Source organism: Mustela nivalis, assembly GCF_964662115.1.
Source record: "Mustela nivalis genome assembly, chromosome: 4".
NCBI lineage: Eukaryota > Metazoa > Chordata > Mammalia > Carnivora > Mustelidae > Mustela > Mustela nivalis.
In genome coordinates this window covers 112,663,725-112,682,332 of record NC_139023.1, presented here as the reverse complement: position 1 = coordinate 112,682,332, position 18,608 = coordinate 112,663,725, and the positions used below count along the sequence as shown (strand labels likewise).

The 18,608-nt window shown below is 31.3% G+C and overlaps 1 protein-coding gene across 4 annotated transcripts in view; it reads left to right on the top strand.

The window, feature by feature from the left end:
- Window positions 1–18,608, top strand: part of GRID2 (glutamate ionotropic receptor delta type subunit 2) — a 1,513,029-nt gene that overhangs the window by 954,867 nt on the left and 539,554 nt on the right. For all 4 annotated transcript variants that reach the window (XM_082728077.1, XM_082728076.1, XM_082728074.1 and 1 more), the window contains one exon: window positions 29–148. In XM_082728077.1, coding sequence (XP_082584203.1) covers window positions 29–148 — 120 coding nt within the window. The remainder of the gene's footprint in view (window positions 1–28; window positions 149–18,608) is intronic.

Genomic DNA, 18,608 nt, shown 5'->3' with positions numbered 1-18,608 from the left:
TTACATCAATATTTTTTCACTGTTTTAGGGTGGAGTCAGTGGGTTGACTGGAGAATTAGAATTTGGAGAGAATGGAGGAAATCCCAATGTCCATTTTGAAATCCTTGGAACCAACTATGGAGAGGAGCTTGGCCGAGGTATTCGCAAGGTAAGAGCAGACATATTGGTACCTGTTTTTTCCTAAAGTAACTATAGTTTTGTTTGATTTTTCTCCATGTCATAAGATTATAGTATGCATTAAAGCCTGTATTGTAGTTTGAAAGAGAATGGGGTGGGGAGAATTAGGCATTTAAATTACCTTAAGTACTTATCAGAAGTATTAAGCAATAAATACTATTATGCCTTAGAATAATTTAAAGTGAAAAAAGTAACCCAATGGTTTCCTAGGGAACTAGCATCTTCTTCCATTCATTATAATGATAATTTGTATAAGGTAGTGAATTCAGTATTTATATAATGAATAACTTCTTGGCTTTTAACTTGTAACAGACACAAAATCAGAATAAGAGCTTTGATACATTTCATATAGTAAGAGGAAAAGTCTACTCTAAACTGTGACATTACAGTAGTTCAAATGCTATGTGTCATGTAATAAGTAGAAAATGTCTTTTTAAAAAGATTTATTTATTTATTTATTTATTTATTTATTAAAGATTTTATTTATTTGACAGACAGAGATTACAAGCAAGCAGAGAGGCAGGCAGAGAAAGAGGACGAAGCAGGCTCCCCACTGAGCAGAGAGCCCGAAGCGGGGCTTGATCCCAGGACTCCAGGATCATGACTGGAGCCAAAGGCAGACACTTTAACCCACTGAGCCAACCAGGCACCCCGATCATACAGTTTTTATCCTTTCTCTTACTAATGTGATGTATCACATGGATTTTGATACTGAGCTTATATTGCCCTCATAAAATGGGGTGGAGAGGGTTTTCTCTCTATGAGTTATATAAACTCTATTCTCTATGAGTTACAAGAAGTGGGCAGGGGGCGCCTGGGTGGCTTAGTGGTTAAGCCTCTGATTCAGCTCAGGTCATGGTCTCAGGGTCCTGGGATCAAGTGGGGATCCTGCTTCCCCCTCTCTCTCTGCCTGCCTTTCTGCCTGCTTGTGATCTCTGTCTGTCAAATAAATAAATAAAATCTTAAAAAAAAAAAGTAGGGGGTGATCAGAAATGCAACAGAAAAGCAGTAGTATAAAAGCTAAAGAGAATCTGTTGAAATTAGGAACTCGGGGTTCATTAGTAACTAAGAAGAGGCAATAAGACAAATGGGTTAGAAAGGCTGCTGATGTCAGGCTGTTCAAATTTTTATGTTATTTAATACCAAGTGACCTCAGGAGTGTCACTAGACTCATACGTAGTTACAACCTAAATGAGTTAATGATATGACACACCCAAAACTTGCCTGATACCTCAAAAAATGTTGCAGTTAACTGTCACTTATGAAGGAAATGTCAATAGGGTTGTAATGCCTTATGTTGAAAAACCAACAAATCAGAAAGTAAAAATGAAGGTTACAAGTAAGAAGCAAGCATAAGCATTTATAAGCATAAATACTGTATTATATAATATTTTATTATAAGCATAAATATTGTATTAGCCCACCATTTGGTTACAAGAGTGGCCATTAAATGGCTTCATGAAATTAAGGGTGTCAAACATTCATAATTTAAGAAAGGAGTATGTTCAAATGTTCGGATTAAGGAAGAAAGAAAGAGAAATAAGATAAAGGAAAGAAGGTGGTTATTGATAGAGGTCTGGGAGAGAGGGGGTCGGATCCCTTTGGACGGAATACTTTATCTTAGACATGGAGGACATGGTTTTTCAGAATTATGGAGAGAGGGAGTAAAAAAAGAATGGTGTGAATGTAAGCAAGTCTTCATGGGTAGTGTCAAAGAGTTAAGGCTATTAGTAAGAAATATATTAACTTTTCTTGGAAAAGTGGGAGATGAGATTATATGCTGAGAGGGAAAATGTAGCAGAAAACATTAGAGATAAGGAGGTTGAAAGTTTAAAGGTGATCAAGTTTTAAAATAGCTGCTGTAACAAACAAGAGAGGGCGAGTTAGGAAATATAGAATTGCCAGGCGGTGTTGTTGGTTCTTAGGGGTTTCAAATTTCATTTCAGCATTAATATACATGGTTATATATTTTTGTCCAGCAGCATTTGATGGATATAATGCATTTGAATTAATGGAAGATTGAGATTTCAAATGAGGTGATGGCTGTAAGGATATTTATTGACAGGGTGATGGCTGAAGTGGTAAATCATAAAATCTAACTTGGACATGAATGGTAATGAGGACAGGAAGAATCTCAACAATAGGCAGAAAGTGTGACTTGAGAGAAGAGAGCCCTCTGTAAGTCTGAAGAGCCGATTTTTGGTTTGCATTAAATGAAAGACCTTCAGAGCCAGGAAGTCGTGTATGAAGAGAGAGACATCTAAATTCATGATTCAAAGGGTTGGATGGCTTCCAGATGCTCAAAAAGTCATGTTAGAGGGTGACAGAAGTGGTCTTCATTTTGCCTTCCACGATCATTGTAGTTCCAAGATCAATGTAGTTGCTTCACCCAGCTTTGAATTCAGAGTCCATGTACTGTGTGGTCTCTGCCATTCAGTTGACAATGAATCATATACTTCAAATTATGTATGCTTCATTCTTAAGTAATAATAGAACACTACTGTAATTATTTATGTTTCATTGCTCTAACTCCCAAATTGGATGGAAACATTCCAGTGCCCTGGGATAACATAGACTTTATGTGAAAAGGACCATAATTTTACAGTACCTATTACACTGTTGCTTAAAAAATTATGTACTATTTTAATTTTTTATTCGTTGTTACACTACAAATCCTTTTCTACCAAACTACAATTTTAACCAAGTACTGAATTTATAAAACTCCAAATCTGCCTCTTAACTAATTTTAAGAGTACTGTGACTAAGTTTATGGATTGCTAGCTCCATTTATAAATGGGATGGTTCTTTCATATGGACATTAACACATATATACAATGTCCTCAGAGATACTATCAAGGGAAAACATTGCCATGCAAATAATTACAATACAGATTCACTTAGATGTGTCTAAAATTAAGGCTCTAGTCCCAGTATCTCCACATATCAAAAAGACTGAATGGCTTTCCAATTGATGAACTGTCAAGTTGTCAGGGTTTATTTTACTGCCAGTGGCTAAGTGAGCACAATGCCGGCAGCCTTATCACCTACAGCGGGGTACTGTCAGTGCTCATAAACCAGCAGGATTGTGTCTGTCTGGATTTGAATGTGAGATTGACCAAGTCCCAGATTTTGGACTAGTCTCAGCTCTTTTGGCATTGTGTAAGTGGAGGTTTCATTTTTTCTGAATTGGGGAGAATGTGAAAAGGATTATCTAATTTTCACTGATGTTGATCAAAACAAAAAGCTCTTCTGCTTTGATATTTTGTTCATGTTCTTTTACTTTGATATAAGGTGATGTTTCATTCAGTACATAGTGCATTCAAGGTGTTAGATACTGTACCCTTGAAGATAAACTTAGGTAAGCTCAAAGCCAAATTTTTCAAGGTATTCTATATTCTTAAACTTTCCCCAAGAATGTTTGTTCTTTTTTCTGTTCATCAAAATACAGTATTTCCAAGAAGAAAAATAATTTAATAACATCATATCCAATCTCCTAAAACTAAACTTAATTAGAATACAGAAAAAAGTAAAGATGAAATATTTAATGTAAAAGATTAATCTGTGGGGATTTTTTTTCCTTGGAAGAGAAATTCTCCACAATAGTTTTGTTTGTTTATTTGTTTCTTTCTTTGTTTTTGCTTGTGTGTCTGAAGTGTCCTTTGTTTTCCTTGGTTTTGCCAACACTACTCATTTTTTATCACAAAGATGGAGCTCCAGCATTAAAATTTAATACTCTAGACCTATGAACTTTATTACAAACAGGAAAATAAGCCCAGGAAGAAATTAGATTGAAACTGGTTTCACAACCAATCTTAATTGCATAATAATGCTTAGTATCTTCATAAAATTGTTTTCTCAAGTAAGCTGATGAAATAAAATGGTACAGCAGAGATATTTTAGCTCCTAGGTATAATTGTTTCTCAGATAGGTTTAGAATCTTTATTCAGGTTCTCCAACATTAAATTCACAAAATATAACCTGTAGTTTTTCATCTTTGGAGAACTTAATGCACTGTTTTTGAAAAGGGTATTATTTTTGTCATTGGTCCATTTTTAATAAACTAAAATGTTTTATTGCCTTGTACTTAGAAGAGGAAAGAACAGTTTTACCTTCAAATAGCCAATGATTAAATATTGTACTTGTGCTGGTGTTCTTCAACATGCTATTTGTATACTAGTTCTGCAATATCTAAAATAGCATTTACCTTTTCTATTACCTTGCTTTATGTTTCCTTATAGCACTTTTTGTTCATTGAAATTATATGCATATACATAAGTACATACGCAATATGTGTATATAGAATATATATATGCACACACATGAATATAACGCATTTACTTGTTTGCAGTAAGTTTTTCTCATTCCAATGTAAGTCATTGAGACAAGAATATCTATTTCTTGCTCTATCCTTTAATGAATGCATATAGTAGATGCTCATTAAGTATTTAATGAATGAACTAATAAATATATGTGCATACTAAGATGATAATCTGTAAGATTCTTTTCTGCATCTATAAATATAACAGCCATATTTTTATTCTAATTAAAATTAATAAGAATATGCACAGAAATTAATTGCTGACATGCCACTTTAGAAAATGAATTGTGATTATACCCTTTCCATCACTGTATCTTCAATGCCTAATAGAGTTGGCCACTTGGCCACCAAAAATAGAATAAATTATTTAAGGGGTTAAGTAAGATTATATATAATTTATTTTCAGAAATTCATAGAGAATAGGTAAATACTAGATTGATTATTCCAAGCAAATAGGTTAATTTTTCTAATCAAAAGGGAAAGACCCGCAAAAGTGTTAATTTGTTAGGAATTATTGGTTTTCTGTGAATCAAGATTTTTGTAACAGCTAGGCTAGTTTTAATATGTTGTAATGTGGGAAATTGGATAGCCTTGGCTAGAAGACCTACTTGGGCTGAAATTCTAACTGTGTGATTTTAGGACAACTAACCCTAATGAGTCTCATCATCTTTGTCTAAAAAAGGTGACTAATAGTATCTATCTCTTAAAAAGGTTGTAAGGAATAAGTGAAATTATTTTGTAGGTTACATATCAAGGAATAATTAAAATCATGTCAATTTGCAAGTGGGCAGTAATCTATATGATTCATTTTAAGGCCAATAGAAGAAATTCAGTCTAGTTACTATTCTGACAAGAAATTGCTGTATGAGGTGGGGAAAGTAATTTCATTTTAGGTATGATTGACAGAGCATTATATATGACAATCACAGTGATAGCATGAAACATTACCCTTTTCATTTCATTTAATGTCCTTTCTGAATCTAAAATTCTACAAATCTGTTAATCAAGACTTGGGAGCATATACAGTTTGATGGGAAGCTAATAGCAGAGAATCTGTCAGCTAACATAAACTGCTATCCCAGTCCTTATAATTAAGCCCATATTGGAACATCTGCTATCCTTATTTACTATCATATTTCTAACAATGAATTTTTATCCTGGAAGGTTTATGGAATGGAGGGGATCTAGAAAATGCTGTGAATTAACAATATGTTGTGAAAAAAGCTTTTTTTCTTCCTACCCTCCTTTATATATAAAATACACAATCACAATAAATTCGGCTCTGTCAGCTTTATTTTGATGTGTCTTCAAGAAAATATTTTGCACCACAAATTAATGTGATCTTCTACCTAGCACCTTAAAAAATGTCCAATGTGTTAGACTCTCAAAACTATTGACCTCCCCAGTTTCCTGAAGGGTAGGAGAATGCTGTGTTCTTGAAAAATAAATACTGTGGACTAGATCATTTCTGCTTTAAGGGAGCTCATCTACTATTATTACATGCAAGAGAAAAGAATAATTGTATCCAATGATGTTTAGAGTTACCCTGACGTTTCTGGAGGAGTTAGCTGTTGCCTGGGTTGAGAGGACTTCTGACAGAGTCTTGCTTTAGGCCACCAACTTTTACTGACTTTTGGAAAGAACAGGAGCTATCCTTTCTGGTGGACTAGATGATGCTGACTTTTTCCAGCACGGGGCAAAGATTCCTGATAGGGTACAATTCCGGTCTCAAGTTTTGGTGGAAATAAAATCAATAAATTTTCTGGAAGTACTCCTTAATCTGGATTGTTTGGTTGGTATGAATTACTCTTCTACTTTTGAGGAAAGGACTTATTTTGAAAAAAGTAGCTGCTTTTGGCATGCAGACCCATAGGAAATGTTTAAATATGTATGTGCTCTGAGAGACTCAGAATCTGTGGTTCATCTCTAGTCCACATCCTGAGTTTGGAGTTCAAGACCATTCCTGATATGGAGGAGGCAAGGTTCAGTTTCCTTCCTATTCTACTGGACAGTACCCACAGTGAGACATACTGGAATCTGTCTTAACTACCCATACATGCAAACACACACAATATGAAACTAATCCAGCTCAAATTCAAACACACATTGTGGTGGTATATACTATCCACTGAACAACCTTATTTCTAGATTCAGCCACAAATGGCGATTAATATCCAAGACCCACTACCCAAACAATAATAATTAATGCAATTTAAATGAAAAATACGTAGAACTGAGAAACGTTTGTTCATATGTGTACTTCTTTTGCAAGGTCTCATTGCTGTGCTTAAGCTATAAGTGACAGATATCAAAGAATTACTTCGAAGAGGTTGCCTAAATGGGCCAACAGTGGCATGATGAGATCACACAGCATGAGTCATTTGTCCACCTGTATCGGAAATTCACAACAGACTAATTTGTAGTAGAGGGACTGATGGTATGATAGGTTCAGTCAAGCTATAATCCCACAGGTTTGTCATTGAACCTCAAATTATTTGCTTTCTCTCACCTCTGAATTTCTCTGTAGTCTGTTAAAATATTTGATTAAATATCTCTTATTCCCTCAGGTCTGTCTTGACTTTAGGGATTATAAATTCTCCTTCAACAGGAACTGGGTTTTATATATTGGAATGATGATAAAAGTTTAAAGAGTCTGGGCACATAATCTCCCCAAATTTGCGAATAGAGCTTTCATAACTCATTTGTTTGGGGGCCTTCATTCAAACTAACGAATATTATATTGATATCAGTGATGAATAATTGAAATTGTAATCATGGCTTTTGGTGCCTGCTGATTGCATTGCCTCCTTCCTGTCTTTCTTCCCCATCTCCTTCCCCAGTAATCTTATTTTCCTTCATGGCCAGGACACCTGATACATACAAGCTAGTTAAATACCATTAAGAATTTAGTCCAAATTAATTGGTTCTATAGTGATTGGAAAATGGCAACTGATATTTATTCATTTCTTTGAAATCAAAACTACATTATGAAGAAAAACTTTTTTGAGACTTTGTGTTGGCAGGATGAATAAACTATTGTCCCTTTTTAAGTCTCTGCTATCAATTTGAATATGTTTCCTCCCAGGTTTTCTTTTTGACAAAAAGATGACACATTGCAATAAAAATAAGTAATACAATTTGTTGCATTTCCTAAGAGCAGAAAGCAATGACATGTGTGCTAAAAGCAATGTATTTACTGACTGTGCTAAAGACAGGCATATGGTATTTGGCAACTGATTGTCATCCTCAACAGTGTGGAGACTATTAACATATGGCTGTGAATGGACACTATGTTTCTCATTATACTCCTGATTTTTGAGGGGAGGATATTCGAATATATTTTTACTGAGACCTTAAGCCCATACCAACCATTAATGTGAACCTGTCCTTATTTACCTGATGGTAAGTATTTCTGAAAATCAAGATTTTTCTTCCTTTCATAGTGCCTTTTTAAAAAAATGTGTGCAACTCTATGATGCATACAATAAGCATTTATTTCTAGCTATGAAAAATGAAATATCATATTTATCCTCTCCAATTTAGTTGTAGAGTTCAGTATTTAAATATTTCATATTTCATATTTTCTTTGTAGCTACTAAGATTGTTAATCTTTTAAAAAACTTTTATTGTTATGTTAGTCACCATACAATACATCATTAGTTTCTGATGGAGTGTTTCAAGATTGTTTGTGTATAACACCCAGTGCTCCATGCAGTACGTGTCCTCCTTAATACCCACCCCCTCCTCTCTAAAACCCTCTGACTCTCGGAGTCCATAGTCTCTCATGGTTCCTCTCCCCCTCCGATTCCGCCCCCTTCACTTTTCTTTTCCTTCTCCTATGTCCTCCATGTTATTCCTTATAGGCCACAAGTAAGTGAAACGATATGATAATTGACTTTCTCTGCTTGATTTATTTCACTCAGCATAATCTTAAAATAGTGGCATTATAGGCTATTGTTGTTGTTACTTTCTTTTCTATGTTCTCCTTTATTTTCTGGATTTTCTGTAAAAGGCATGTGATACATACTATCATCAGAAAAAATAAAAGTTTAGTTTTAGAAGTTTTAATTTTTTTAAAATTCTCTTTATACTTAGAGAAGAAAAATAATTTCTGAAATTTTGTCAGAAGTATACAAGTAATTTAGACTTTGAGAATGAAAGTTTTCTTGTTTCTGATTAGAAATAGAGTCTGTCCTCTAGACGTAGCATTTCATGATTCATTCCTATACCATTTTGCATTCATAAAGCATAATGAAGAACTGTTTATTTTGAAAAGATCAAAACAATTCATTTATTTCCAGATACTATCTATGACACTAGAATATACAATTTATATCTTACATTATTTGAAGTAAGACTATACCATGTTGAATTAATCTGTAAACTTATTTATTAAACATTCTAAGATTAAATTAGGAAAAAATATCTAAAATAATTTTGCAGTATGGCAATTTTACATACATAATAAACCTCAAAATTCTTGCCATAACAAAAATTATTTTTAATATATGAAATGTGCCCTTAGATGATTTACTTTGGTGAAAGTTTGAAAGTAAGAACTCTGAAAAACAATTCCTGAAAATGATAAAATTTATTTGTTCTAATTCTAAAGATTAATATATTTTTTAAGTTTTCCCCAGAAAATTTAGTTGCTTAAAATTTGTAAGTAATTAATGTAAACTAATTTACAGTTAAAGACTTTCATATTATCAATAAGATCTTATTAAAATATAAATCCCTGTATTGTTTTATTTATATTTTGAGATTAATAGTCATGATGAATCACAAATGTTTACTAACCATTAAAAAAGTACACAAATGATTGAAGAAGTAATAAAGATTTTTAAAAACTAACAGAAATAAACCATGTCTTCTTTTTACTCTGGTCTGTAGTTTTCATAGGAACTTAAATCATCAAATATATATAATCTGAAATGTGATACTCAAATGAATTCAGATGGACAGTTTTTCAAAGTGATAGTTAAATATTTTTTATTCAAAAACAAAGCCTTATTATTTAGATGCATATTAGTATTATTATTATCAATTAATATGCTCATGCAATTTAGATGTTGCTGATACATGTTTCTTGAGTTATACTATTTACCCTGCTTACATCCACTACTTGATGAGGCTGAAAATGTTAATTTGAAGAACTGGTTTTGTTTTTGTTTTGTTTTTTTGCTTTAAATTGTCAGCATTTTCACCAGGACCATAAATATCTTTCTAATAAATTCTTTTTGGATTTCATAAATAATCTATCAAAGTTGTGTGGAAATCTAAGTTTGTATAGAGTATTTTTTTTCCAAAATGGGAAATAAATGTTTGGAAATGGAGGTGTTCTTAGATAAGTAGAATTACTTTTATTAATAACAGTAATTTAGGTGCAATAAGGGGCTTTTACACTTATTGGCAATGAACTTTGATTTTAAAATATTTAAAAATATCTTTTATCAGGGTTATTAAATTTCACTGTAACAGTAAAATAGAATATCTGCAATTTTTTAATAATCAAATGTGAGAAATGAATCTCACTTTAGACAATAATTCTAAAAATATCTTGGGTTAATGTAGGTTATGCCTTGATATGTTTAATTAATAAAATGAATGCATCTAGCTGAATTTTATAATCATCCTGAGAAAGTCACTTAATGCTCATGAGGAGAGAAGTACTTATCTACTGAAAATGTTTTCAAGTAATTCTTAATCAGAAGCTATGGAAAGTTCTATTGCCTTGGAGTACGTGAATAAAAGTAGTTTTGTGGGTTTAAATGGAAAATGTATTTGAAGTGCTTTGCTTGAGAATTTCTTCCACAGATTCATTCAAGTTTGATATGAATCTATATCCCAAACTGAGATGGAAATCTTTCAGTACCAGGCTAATGCATTTCAGAATATCTGATTGTACCATTTAGAATAATAATAAGATTTGAGTAAGTGTGCTTTCATTAAATAGGAGACAATATCTTTTAAATTGTGGGAAAAAATTGTTGTATTTCTATCTCCCATACAGAAAGTGTTATATTAATAGATACTTTCTCTTTTCAAAGAAAATTGGAAACTGGGATATTATTCTTGGGACTAGCAAAACAATTACAATTTAAAAATTGGATGCTTATCCAGTCGATTTTTATTTGTGAAAATCACATATTTCTATTTCATCTTTCTTTTTCTGTGATTCTAGCATCTTCGGTCCCTTACAAACAAGCAAAAAGATTCTGGTTCTTAGATCTTATTTCTTCACTATCTGTTCTATTGGTATTAAATAAATTGATTATTGACTCTTCTATATATTCTCTTTAATGTAGATACAGATAATTGTGATACCTGTATCTACATTAAAAATAATACATGAATAATTATTCATTCTTAAACATACTCAAGTTTTTCTAAGAAGGTGCATTTTTTTCATCCATCCCAAACATTTTTGAAGAAAGATAAAATCAGAGAAAAATCAACAGTCACTTGGTAAAATATCTCTATCTTATATATCTAATATCTGTGTTTTGTAGATTGAATGGCTTCCCTAAAAAAGTCTTTAGTTTGCTTGAAAAACCAAGACTCGACTTCTAGTTCAATGTTTTGTTTTGTCTTTCTACTGCATTGTAAATTCTTTCCACAATTCTAAAACCTTTACCTGTTTGAGATAAATGGGAAAGATAAGATTTTTTCTGATTTTTTCCTTATGTTATAAATATGCTATCAATCCCTATATTTGTAGTTATTTTGTAGTTTTTAAAATTCCAATGAAACACTATTTAAAATCTCACTAATAAAAATTCCTTATGTTTTCTTATAAAATAATATTAAATTTTATGTTTTATTTTTCAAAAATTAATTGTTAAAACACAGAGATTGTTAGCTACTCTCTATCCTACTCTTCTAACTTACTTCTGTAAGTTTTATATAATATTTAATTTCTACTCTTTTTTTTTTTTTCACTCTCCAAATTTTACCCTTGATGGTAGAGTGAATATTCCCAATTGTTTCTTTAAGGCCTTTCCTTTCTCCTTTTGAACTACAGCCACATTGTTTCACTTTGAACTTGAAAGTTTTATCTTATTATTAACAGAAGCACTTTTTGATGAAAAATTAACAGGTACACATGTAGATGATTTGAAATTTCTGATAAAATATTTTTTGAATTATTTTTAGTTCTATATTTTATAACTCTAAGTAGAATTTTGCACCCAAAATGTTTTTTGGTTGTGTGTGTGTGTGTTTTGTCACAAGATAGATAAAAATATATTGGGATTCTATGTTGACTGGCTGATTGTCTTTTTTCAAGATGAGATTTGGTGGAATTATGGCAAAGGGTGTATAGCTCTATATTGAAGGCTATAAATCATAGTTCTCTTTAAGATCCTATGACATTAGCAAACAGTTATGAGTACTTACTATTGATAGAGCTACCTTTTTAGAGAGAGATGATAGATAATAGAAAGATGGTAGATGATATGAATATAGACATCATAGAGAGAAGGAAGATAAATAAACATAAAAAGCAATATGGACCAAAGGCATATCTCTCTATATAAATGTCTGTGATCATCTTATACTATATATGTAGCTTTATGACATACACACAAGTAATTGTCATTCTGCTTTAGACCTTATGCTCAAGTAGTGTGATAGCACAAGATATAGAGATCGAAGTCATTCAGAATACTAGAAGACTGTACCTGCTTATACATTGACTGTATAAGTTTATTAAAGCAACTAATTTGAAGACATTTTGCTCATTTTCTATTGGGGGAGAGCATGTGGGACAAAAAAAAAATAGTACTAGCAGCAGCAGATCTGCAAGTAATTTACCTTAATATTGTAGTCCATAATAAGAGAAAAATGAAATTTATTCTGGATAACTTGAAATATAGAAAATTGAATTATACATACAGTGTCCAGCATTCCAATGTCATTAACTTGATTTATTTAATATCAACAATGAAAATTACCTCCAAATATAAGAAGTATCAAGACATTAAAAAAAGCTTTGATTGTCTGAGGGCCTAACTTGGTTAAAATAATTTAGAGATTATTGAACAAAATAAAGTATGTAGTCTTACTACATTTTAATGAGTGATACATTTCAATGTAATATAATGACATTGCATTTAAAGATAATACCTAGTAGGAAAAGAAAAGCAATAATTTATTGATTAGTCTATTGATAGTAAATTTTTTCAGCGTTATTTTTATTTATAGAATGCCAATTTTATAAATTTTAAAATTATTTCATGGATAGGATGAATTTAAACCTATGAGAAATAAACTAAGAAATATTTCTTGTTTTTACCTTTGATGAAGCTTTGAGTTCTGTTAATATTAGCTACTTAAAAATAAGTGTTATAAATATTTTAAAACATTTTGTATTTTTAATGTTAAAGCCTGTCTTGAATTCTGCTAGTATCTTATGAATCATTCCTTTATCTTTCCTGCATTACGTAATAACAATATACTTCTTGAATGATAACAAGGTGTGTAAGTGCCTCTACCTGGTAATATCTACTCATTGTTTTCTATTTCTCATTCTGTTCTTATTTAACAAGGCATAGGAAAAAAACATAATCTTACTCAAATTTATTGCTGGGAAAAGGATTAACAATATAATAATATTTTAATTTTATTGAATTGTAAAATATACATTATGTGTATATATAACACAGTTATAGTGATAGCTATACTTATGCGAAAATATTGTTCTTATAGAAGCCTGTAATCCTTGATTAAAAAGGTTAATTTTTGAGTAGTGAAGTCTCTACTATTAATGAAAAGACAACTAACAAAAAGCAATTGGACAGAGAGAAAGGCCAAACTTGTCACTTGCAATAAGAAAAAAAAATGTCGATGTTAAAAATTGGCAAAGATTTTTTTAATAGAAATTTGGATGAAAATTAATCAAAGATTTTGGTTGACCACAAGGTCAAATGAAGGAATAATATTATGAGTATGCCAAAAACTAATGAAATATATTGATGTCATTGAGAAAGCCATGTTGCAGCAAAAACCAATGAAGGGATTAAATATCTTTAATATAAAAAATAAGACACAATTAATTTTCATGTATTAATGACAGCAGCATGCAAAAAGAAATGATGGTGTTCTATATTATTTTGGGGTCATGTTTTGAATCAAAGCTCAAAGTTATAGGGAGACTAGTATGGCTTTATGCATGGTTCCTTTATTCATGCTAAGATTTGAAAAGCAGCAGGATGATGCTCATCTTCACCCAAAATATCTTTAATTATCCACTAAGGTGCCTGATATTTTGCTACTAATTATGCAGTGCCACATGTAGACTCCACCTTTTAAAGTCATCTGAACAGGAAGCATTACCCCTTTAAGCTGTATATAACATGCAACTAGAACATAGATTTATTTATCATCCTCTCTATTCTAGAAACAGATAGTAAGTGTTTAGAAATGGTGTAGGAAGGAAGAATTAGATAGTAGGACTCTACTGGAAGAAATAGGACCAGATTAGGAATATTATAAGAGTTGCTGCACTAACTGGAGTAACATTAAGGCAATGGAGCCAGAGAAGATAACTTTTCAGAGAAAGAGGGAAAGGATTAAATGGAGAAGCATACAATAGGTAAATTTCACCTACTCGACCATTTTATTTCAAGTTGAGCTTGGTTACATTTTCAGATTGTAAGTATTTGCTCTATTAATGTTGTATGAATAAATTTAAAAAATGGGTGAAGATAGGGACAGATACCTAGAAGACAAGTTAGTTGGCTTTGTAGAACTTAACAGTTGTAGAATTAAGGTTCAAAACTGTGGCTATGATGCTAAAAGGCGGTCTTTTGTATTTTTACATGTATTCATCCAGTTTTCCCATTACTATTTAAGAGATTGGCTTTTCTCCATTTCTCCATTGTATATCCTTGCCTCCTTTGTCAAAGATTAATTGACCTTATAACTGTGGGTTTACTTCTGGGTTCTGTATTCTGTTCCATTAATCTTCTACTTTTTGTGCCAGTACCATACTGTTTTGATTACTACAGCTTTGTAGTATATCTTGAAATCTGAAACTATGATACCTCCAGCTTTCTTCTTTCCCAAGATTGCTTTGGCTATTTGTGGTCTTTTGTGGGTCCACACAAAATTTAGTATTACTTGTTCTAGTGTTGTGAAAAATGTTGTTGGTATTTTGATAGAGATTGAATTGAATCTGTAGATTGCTATGGGTATTCTGGACATTTTAGTAACATTCTTACAATTCATGAGCATGGAATATCTTTCCATTTGTTTGTCTTATCCTCCATTTATTTCATCAATGTTTTATAGTTTTCAGGGTCAGGTTTTTTACCTCATTGGTTAAGTTTAATACTAGGCATTTTATTCTTTTTAGTGCAATTGAAATTGTTTTGTTATTTAATTTCCCTGTAAAGAGAAATTAAACAACTATATTATTTCTAGTGTATAAAGATTCTACTGATTATTGAGCATTAATTTTGTATCCTGAAAATTTACTCAATTCATTTATTACTTCTAGTAGATTTTTGGTAGAGTCTAGGATATTCTATATATAGTATTATGTTTTCTACAAATAATGACAATTTAATTTCTTTCCAATATTAATGCCTCTGTTTTTTTATTCTTATCTGATTGCTGTGGCTAGAACATCCAGTACTATGTTGAATAAAAGTGGGGAAAGTGGACATCCTTTTCTTGTTCTAGATCTTAGGGGAAAAACCCTGTTTTTCATAAAGAATATGATATTAGCTGTGAATTTTTTATTTATGGCCTTTATTATATTGAGATATGTTTCTTCTAAAACCACTTTGTTGAGAGTTTTTAATCACGAATGGATAGTAAATCTTTTCAAATGCTTTTTCTGTATCTATTGGGATTGTCATATGATTTTGTGCTTTGTTTTGTTAATGTGGTGTACCATGTTGATTGATTTGTGAATATTGAAACATCCTTGCATCCCTGAAATAAATTCCACTTGATCATGGCAAATGATCTTTTTAATATATTGTGTTATTGTATTTGGTTTGCTAATATTTTTTTGAGGATTTTTTTGCATCTGTTTTAATCAGGGATATTGGCCTGTAGTTTAGTTTAGTTTAGTTTTGTTTTTGTGGTGCCTTTGGTTTTGGTATCAGGGTAATGTCGGCCCTTTGAATGTATTTGGAAGCTTTCCTTTCTTTTTGATTTTTTGGGATAGTTTGAGAATATGTATTGATTCTTCTTTAAGTGTTTGGGAGAATTTGCCTGTGAATCCATCTGGTTGTGGATTTTTATTTTTTGATAGTTTTAATTTTGTTTTTTCTTATTACTGATTGAATTTTGTTACTTGTAAACAGTCTGTTCAGATTTTTTATTTCTTCTTGGTACAGTTTTGGAAGATTGTATGTTTCTAGGATTTTTATCCATTTCTTTTATGTTTTCCAATTCATTGACATGCAATTTTTTGTGGCAGTCTTTTATAATTCTTTGCATTTTTGTGATGTCAATTGTTAATTTTCCTCTCTCATTTCTAATTTTTATTTATTTAGGTATTTTCCTGTTTTTTCCTTGATGAGTCTGGCTAAGGGCTTATCAATTTTAATTAGCTTTTTAAAGAACCAACTCTTGGTTTTATTGACTTTTTTCCTTTTACTAGTAACTATGTCATTTATTTCTGCTCTGATTTTTTATTATTTCATTCCTTTACTCATGTAGAAGGTATTATGTAAAGTGAAATTAGAGAAAGACAAATTCTACATGATTTCACTCTCAAGTTGATTCTAAAAATAAAGATAAAAATAAAAACAAAAACTATCAAATAAACAAATAACAGAATCAGATTGAAAAATATAGAGAGCAAACTGATGGTTGCCAGATAGGAAGGGGGTAGGTGATGGGCAAAATGGATGAAAGGGAGTGGGAGATACAGGCTTTCAGTTATGGAATGAATACATCATGGGAATAAAAGGCATACTATAATGAATATATTTGATATAGTAGCAATATATGGGAACAGATTGTAGCTACACTTGTGATGATCATAGCATAATGTATAATCTTGTTGAATCACTATGTTGTATATCTGAAACTAATGTAGCATTGTGTGTCAACTATACCCAAAAAAAAAGGTTAAAAAAAACTATGAATAAAATTTTTCAGTAGATTATCAATTAATTAATATTGCTATAAGTACATAGATAGCTCCATATTAATCATAATCAGCCACTAATCTCCCAGCGTATTTGCCCTCTCACCAACTAGTTTTCTAGTCCCCTAAAGAGGATATCAATATTCCTCTTTAAAATAGCTTTGGGGCACTTGGGTGGCTCAGTGGGTTGAAGCCTCTGCCTTCCACTCAGGTTACAGTCTCAGGCTCCTAGGATTGAGCCCCACATCGGGCTCTCTGCTCAGAGGGAAACCTGCTTCCTTCTCTCTCTCTGCCTGCCTCTCTGCCTACTTGTAATCTCTATCAAATAAATAAATAAAATCTTTATAAAATAGCTTTAAATGTGTTCATTATCTATATTTTTGAGGTAGTTTCATTAATACATACATATGCAAAAATTTATCAATGAGTACACTCTAAAAATATGTACTTTATACTGCATCTATAATACTTCAGTAGAAGTTTAGAAAAGTTTGTTTAATTGAAGACCTAAATAAATGAATGAATTAATTAAATATCTTTGATCATCAAAATATATTTTTAATTTTTATGCAAAGTCTTTGATTATCCAGGTGTATATAAATATATGAAGAAAATGACTAAGACATCCAGTTACATATTTTACCTTGTAATTTACCAAAGAATGTGAATGTAATGATCATATGTTTTCCTAATTAATTTTATAATGGAAATTAGACTAAATAGCTCTTTTATACTTGCGTATCATCACTTTTCTGGGATTCTATTATTTTCTTAATTCTCTGAAATGGCCATATTTAGTATTAACTAAGTAATTTAAGGTGTGCTTTAAAAATATCTACATTTCTGCTGCCATTATCACTAATAAAACACAGTTGAATGAATGAGAAGGGTGATAGATTGTTTATTTCCAAACATAACATGTTGCCCATGAGATATTTAAGTTTGTAGTTTTCTTTTGTGTGAGAAGACTTAGGTTAATTAATTTTTTATGTAGGATGTGTTTGTACAAACTGAAGTTAGCTTTTAAATTATTCTCACTTTGTCATTTTGTTATCTATAATGCATGATTACTTTAGAATTATGTTATAAAAAGTTTTGGTACTTTGTGACACTTGAGAGGGTGATTCTCCCTAGTATGTCTTATCAACTGTAAGTCCATGGGGTTTCTAGAAAATCAATACTGCTCTACTATATTTTGAAAATAAAATTTTCTTTATAGTTTCAATTGCTTTTTTATTCTCTATATTATCTGTATAAGAAGAACTGATGAATTCTCTTATGTGATATTAAATTTTAATAATGAGAACACATCTTTTAGGCATATTGCCTATAATATTTTTTAAAAGCCAAAAAACCCTATAATTGATAGAAATAATAGAAATTAAAATGACACAAGAAAAAAATTATCTAAATGTTTCCTTATTCATTAGAAATTTGCAACTTAAAGGATGACTGTCTTTACACACCACTACATTAAATGAGTAAAATTACACACCACTACATTAAATGAGTAAATTTAAGTAAAGCAAAAGAGAAGAGAATTGGAGCATTGACAGTTACTCATACTCAAAATATTATAGTTTTATGTTGTGACATTTGTTTCTCACAAATACTGAAAATATAAATCATTGTTTTGTAAACTAATAGTATTATAATATGGTGATCATGAATACTGGTTTGTACTTGAGGGCAGAAATCCTACTGCTCTAATAGGTTGATTACAGGATTATTTAGGGGTTTCTGGTTCACTTGTGGTAGACTTGGGTGAATTGGATTATAAACTGTGTTTCCTGAAATCCTGTCAGTATAAATATAGAAATATAGGGTATACAAGGTAACAACGATTGCACTGAAGCTTCACTAAACTCAGTGGTTGACATCCTGGACTTGTCTTAACTGAAATGTTGGCTTGTAGAAGCAAAAAGACCACCACCAAGGCCCGACCAGCACTCAGTTCTGTGATCAAAGTGTAGTATTTGTGCTTGAGAATAATGAATGATCAGT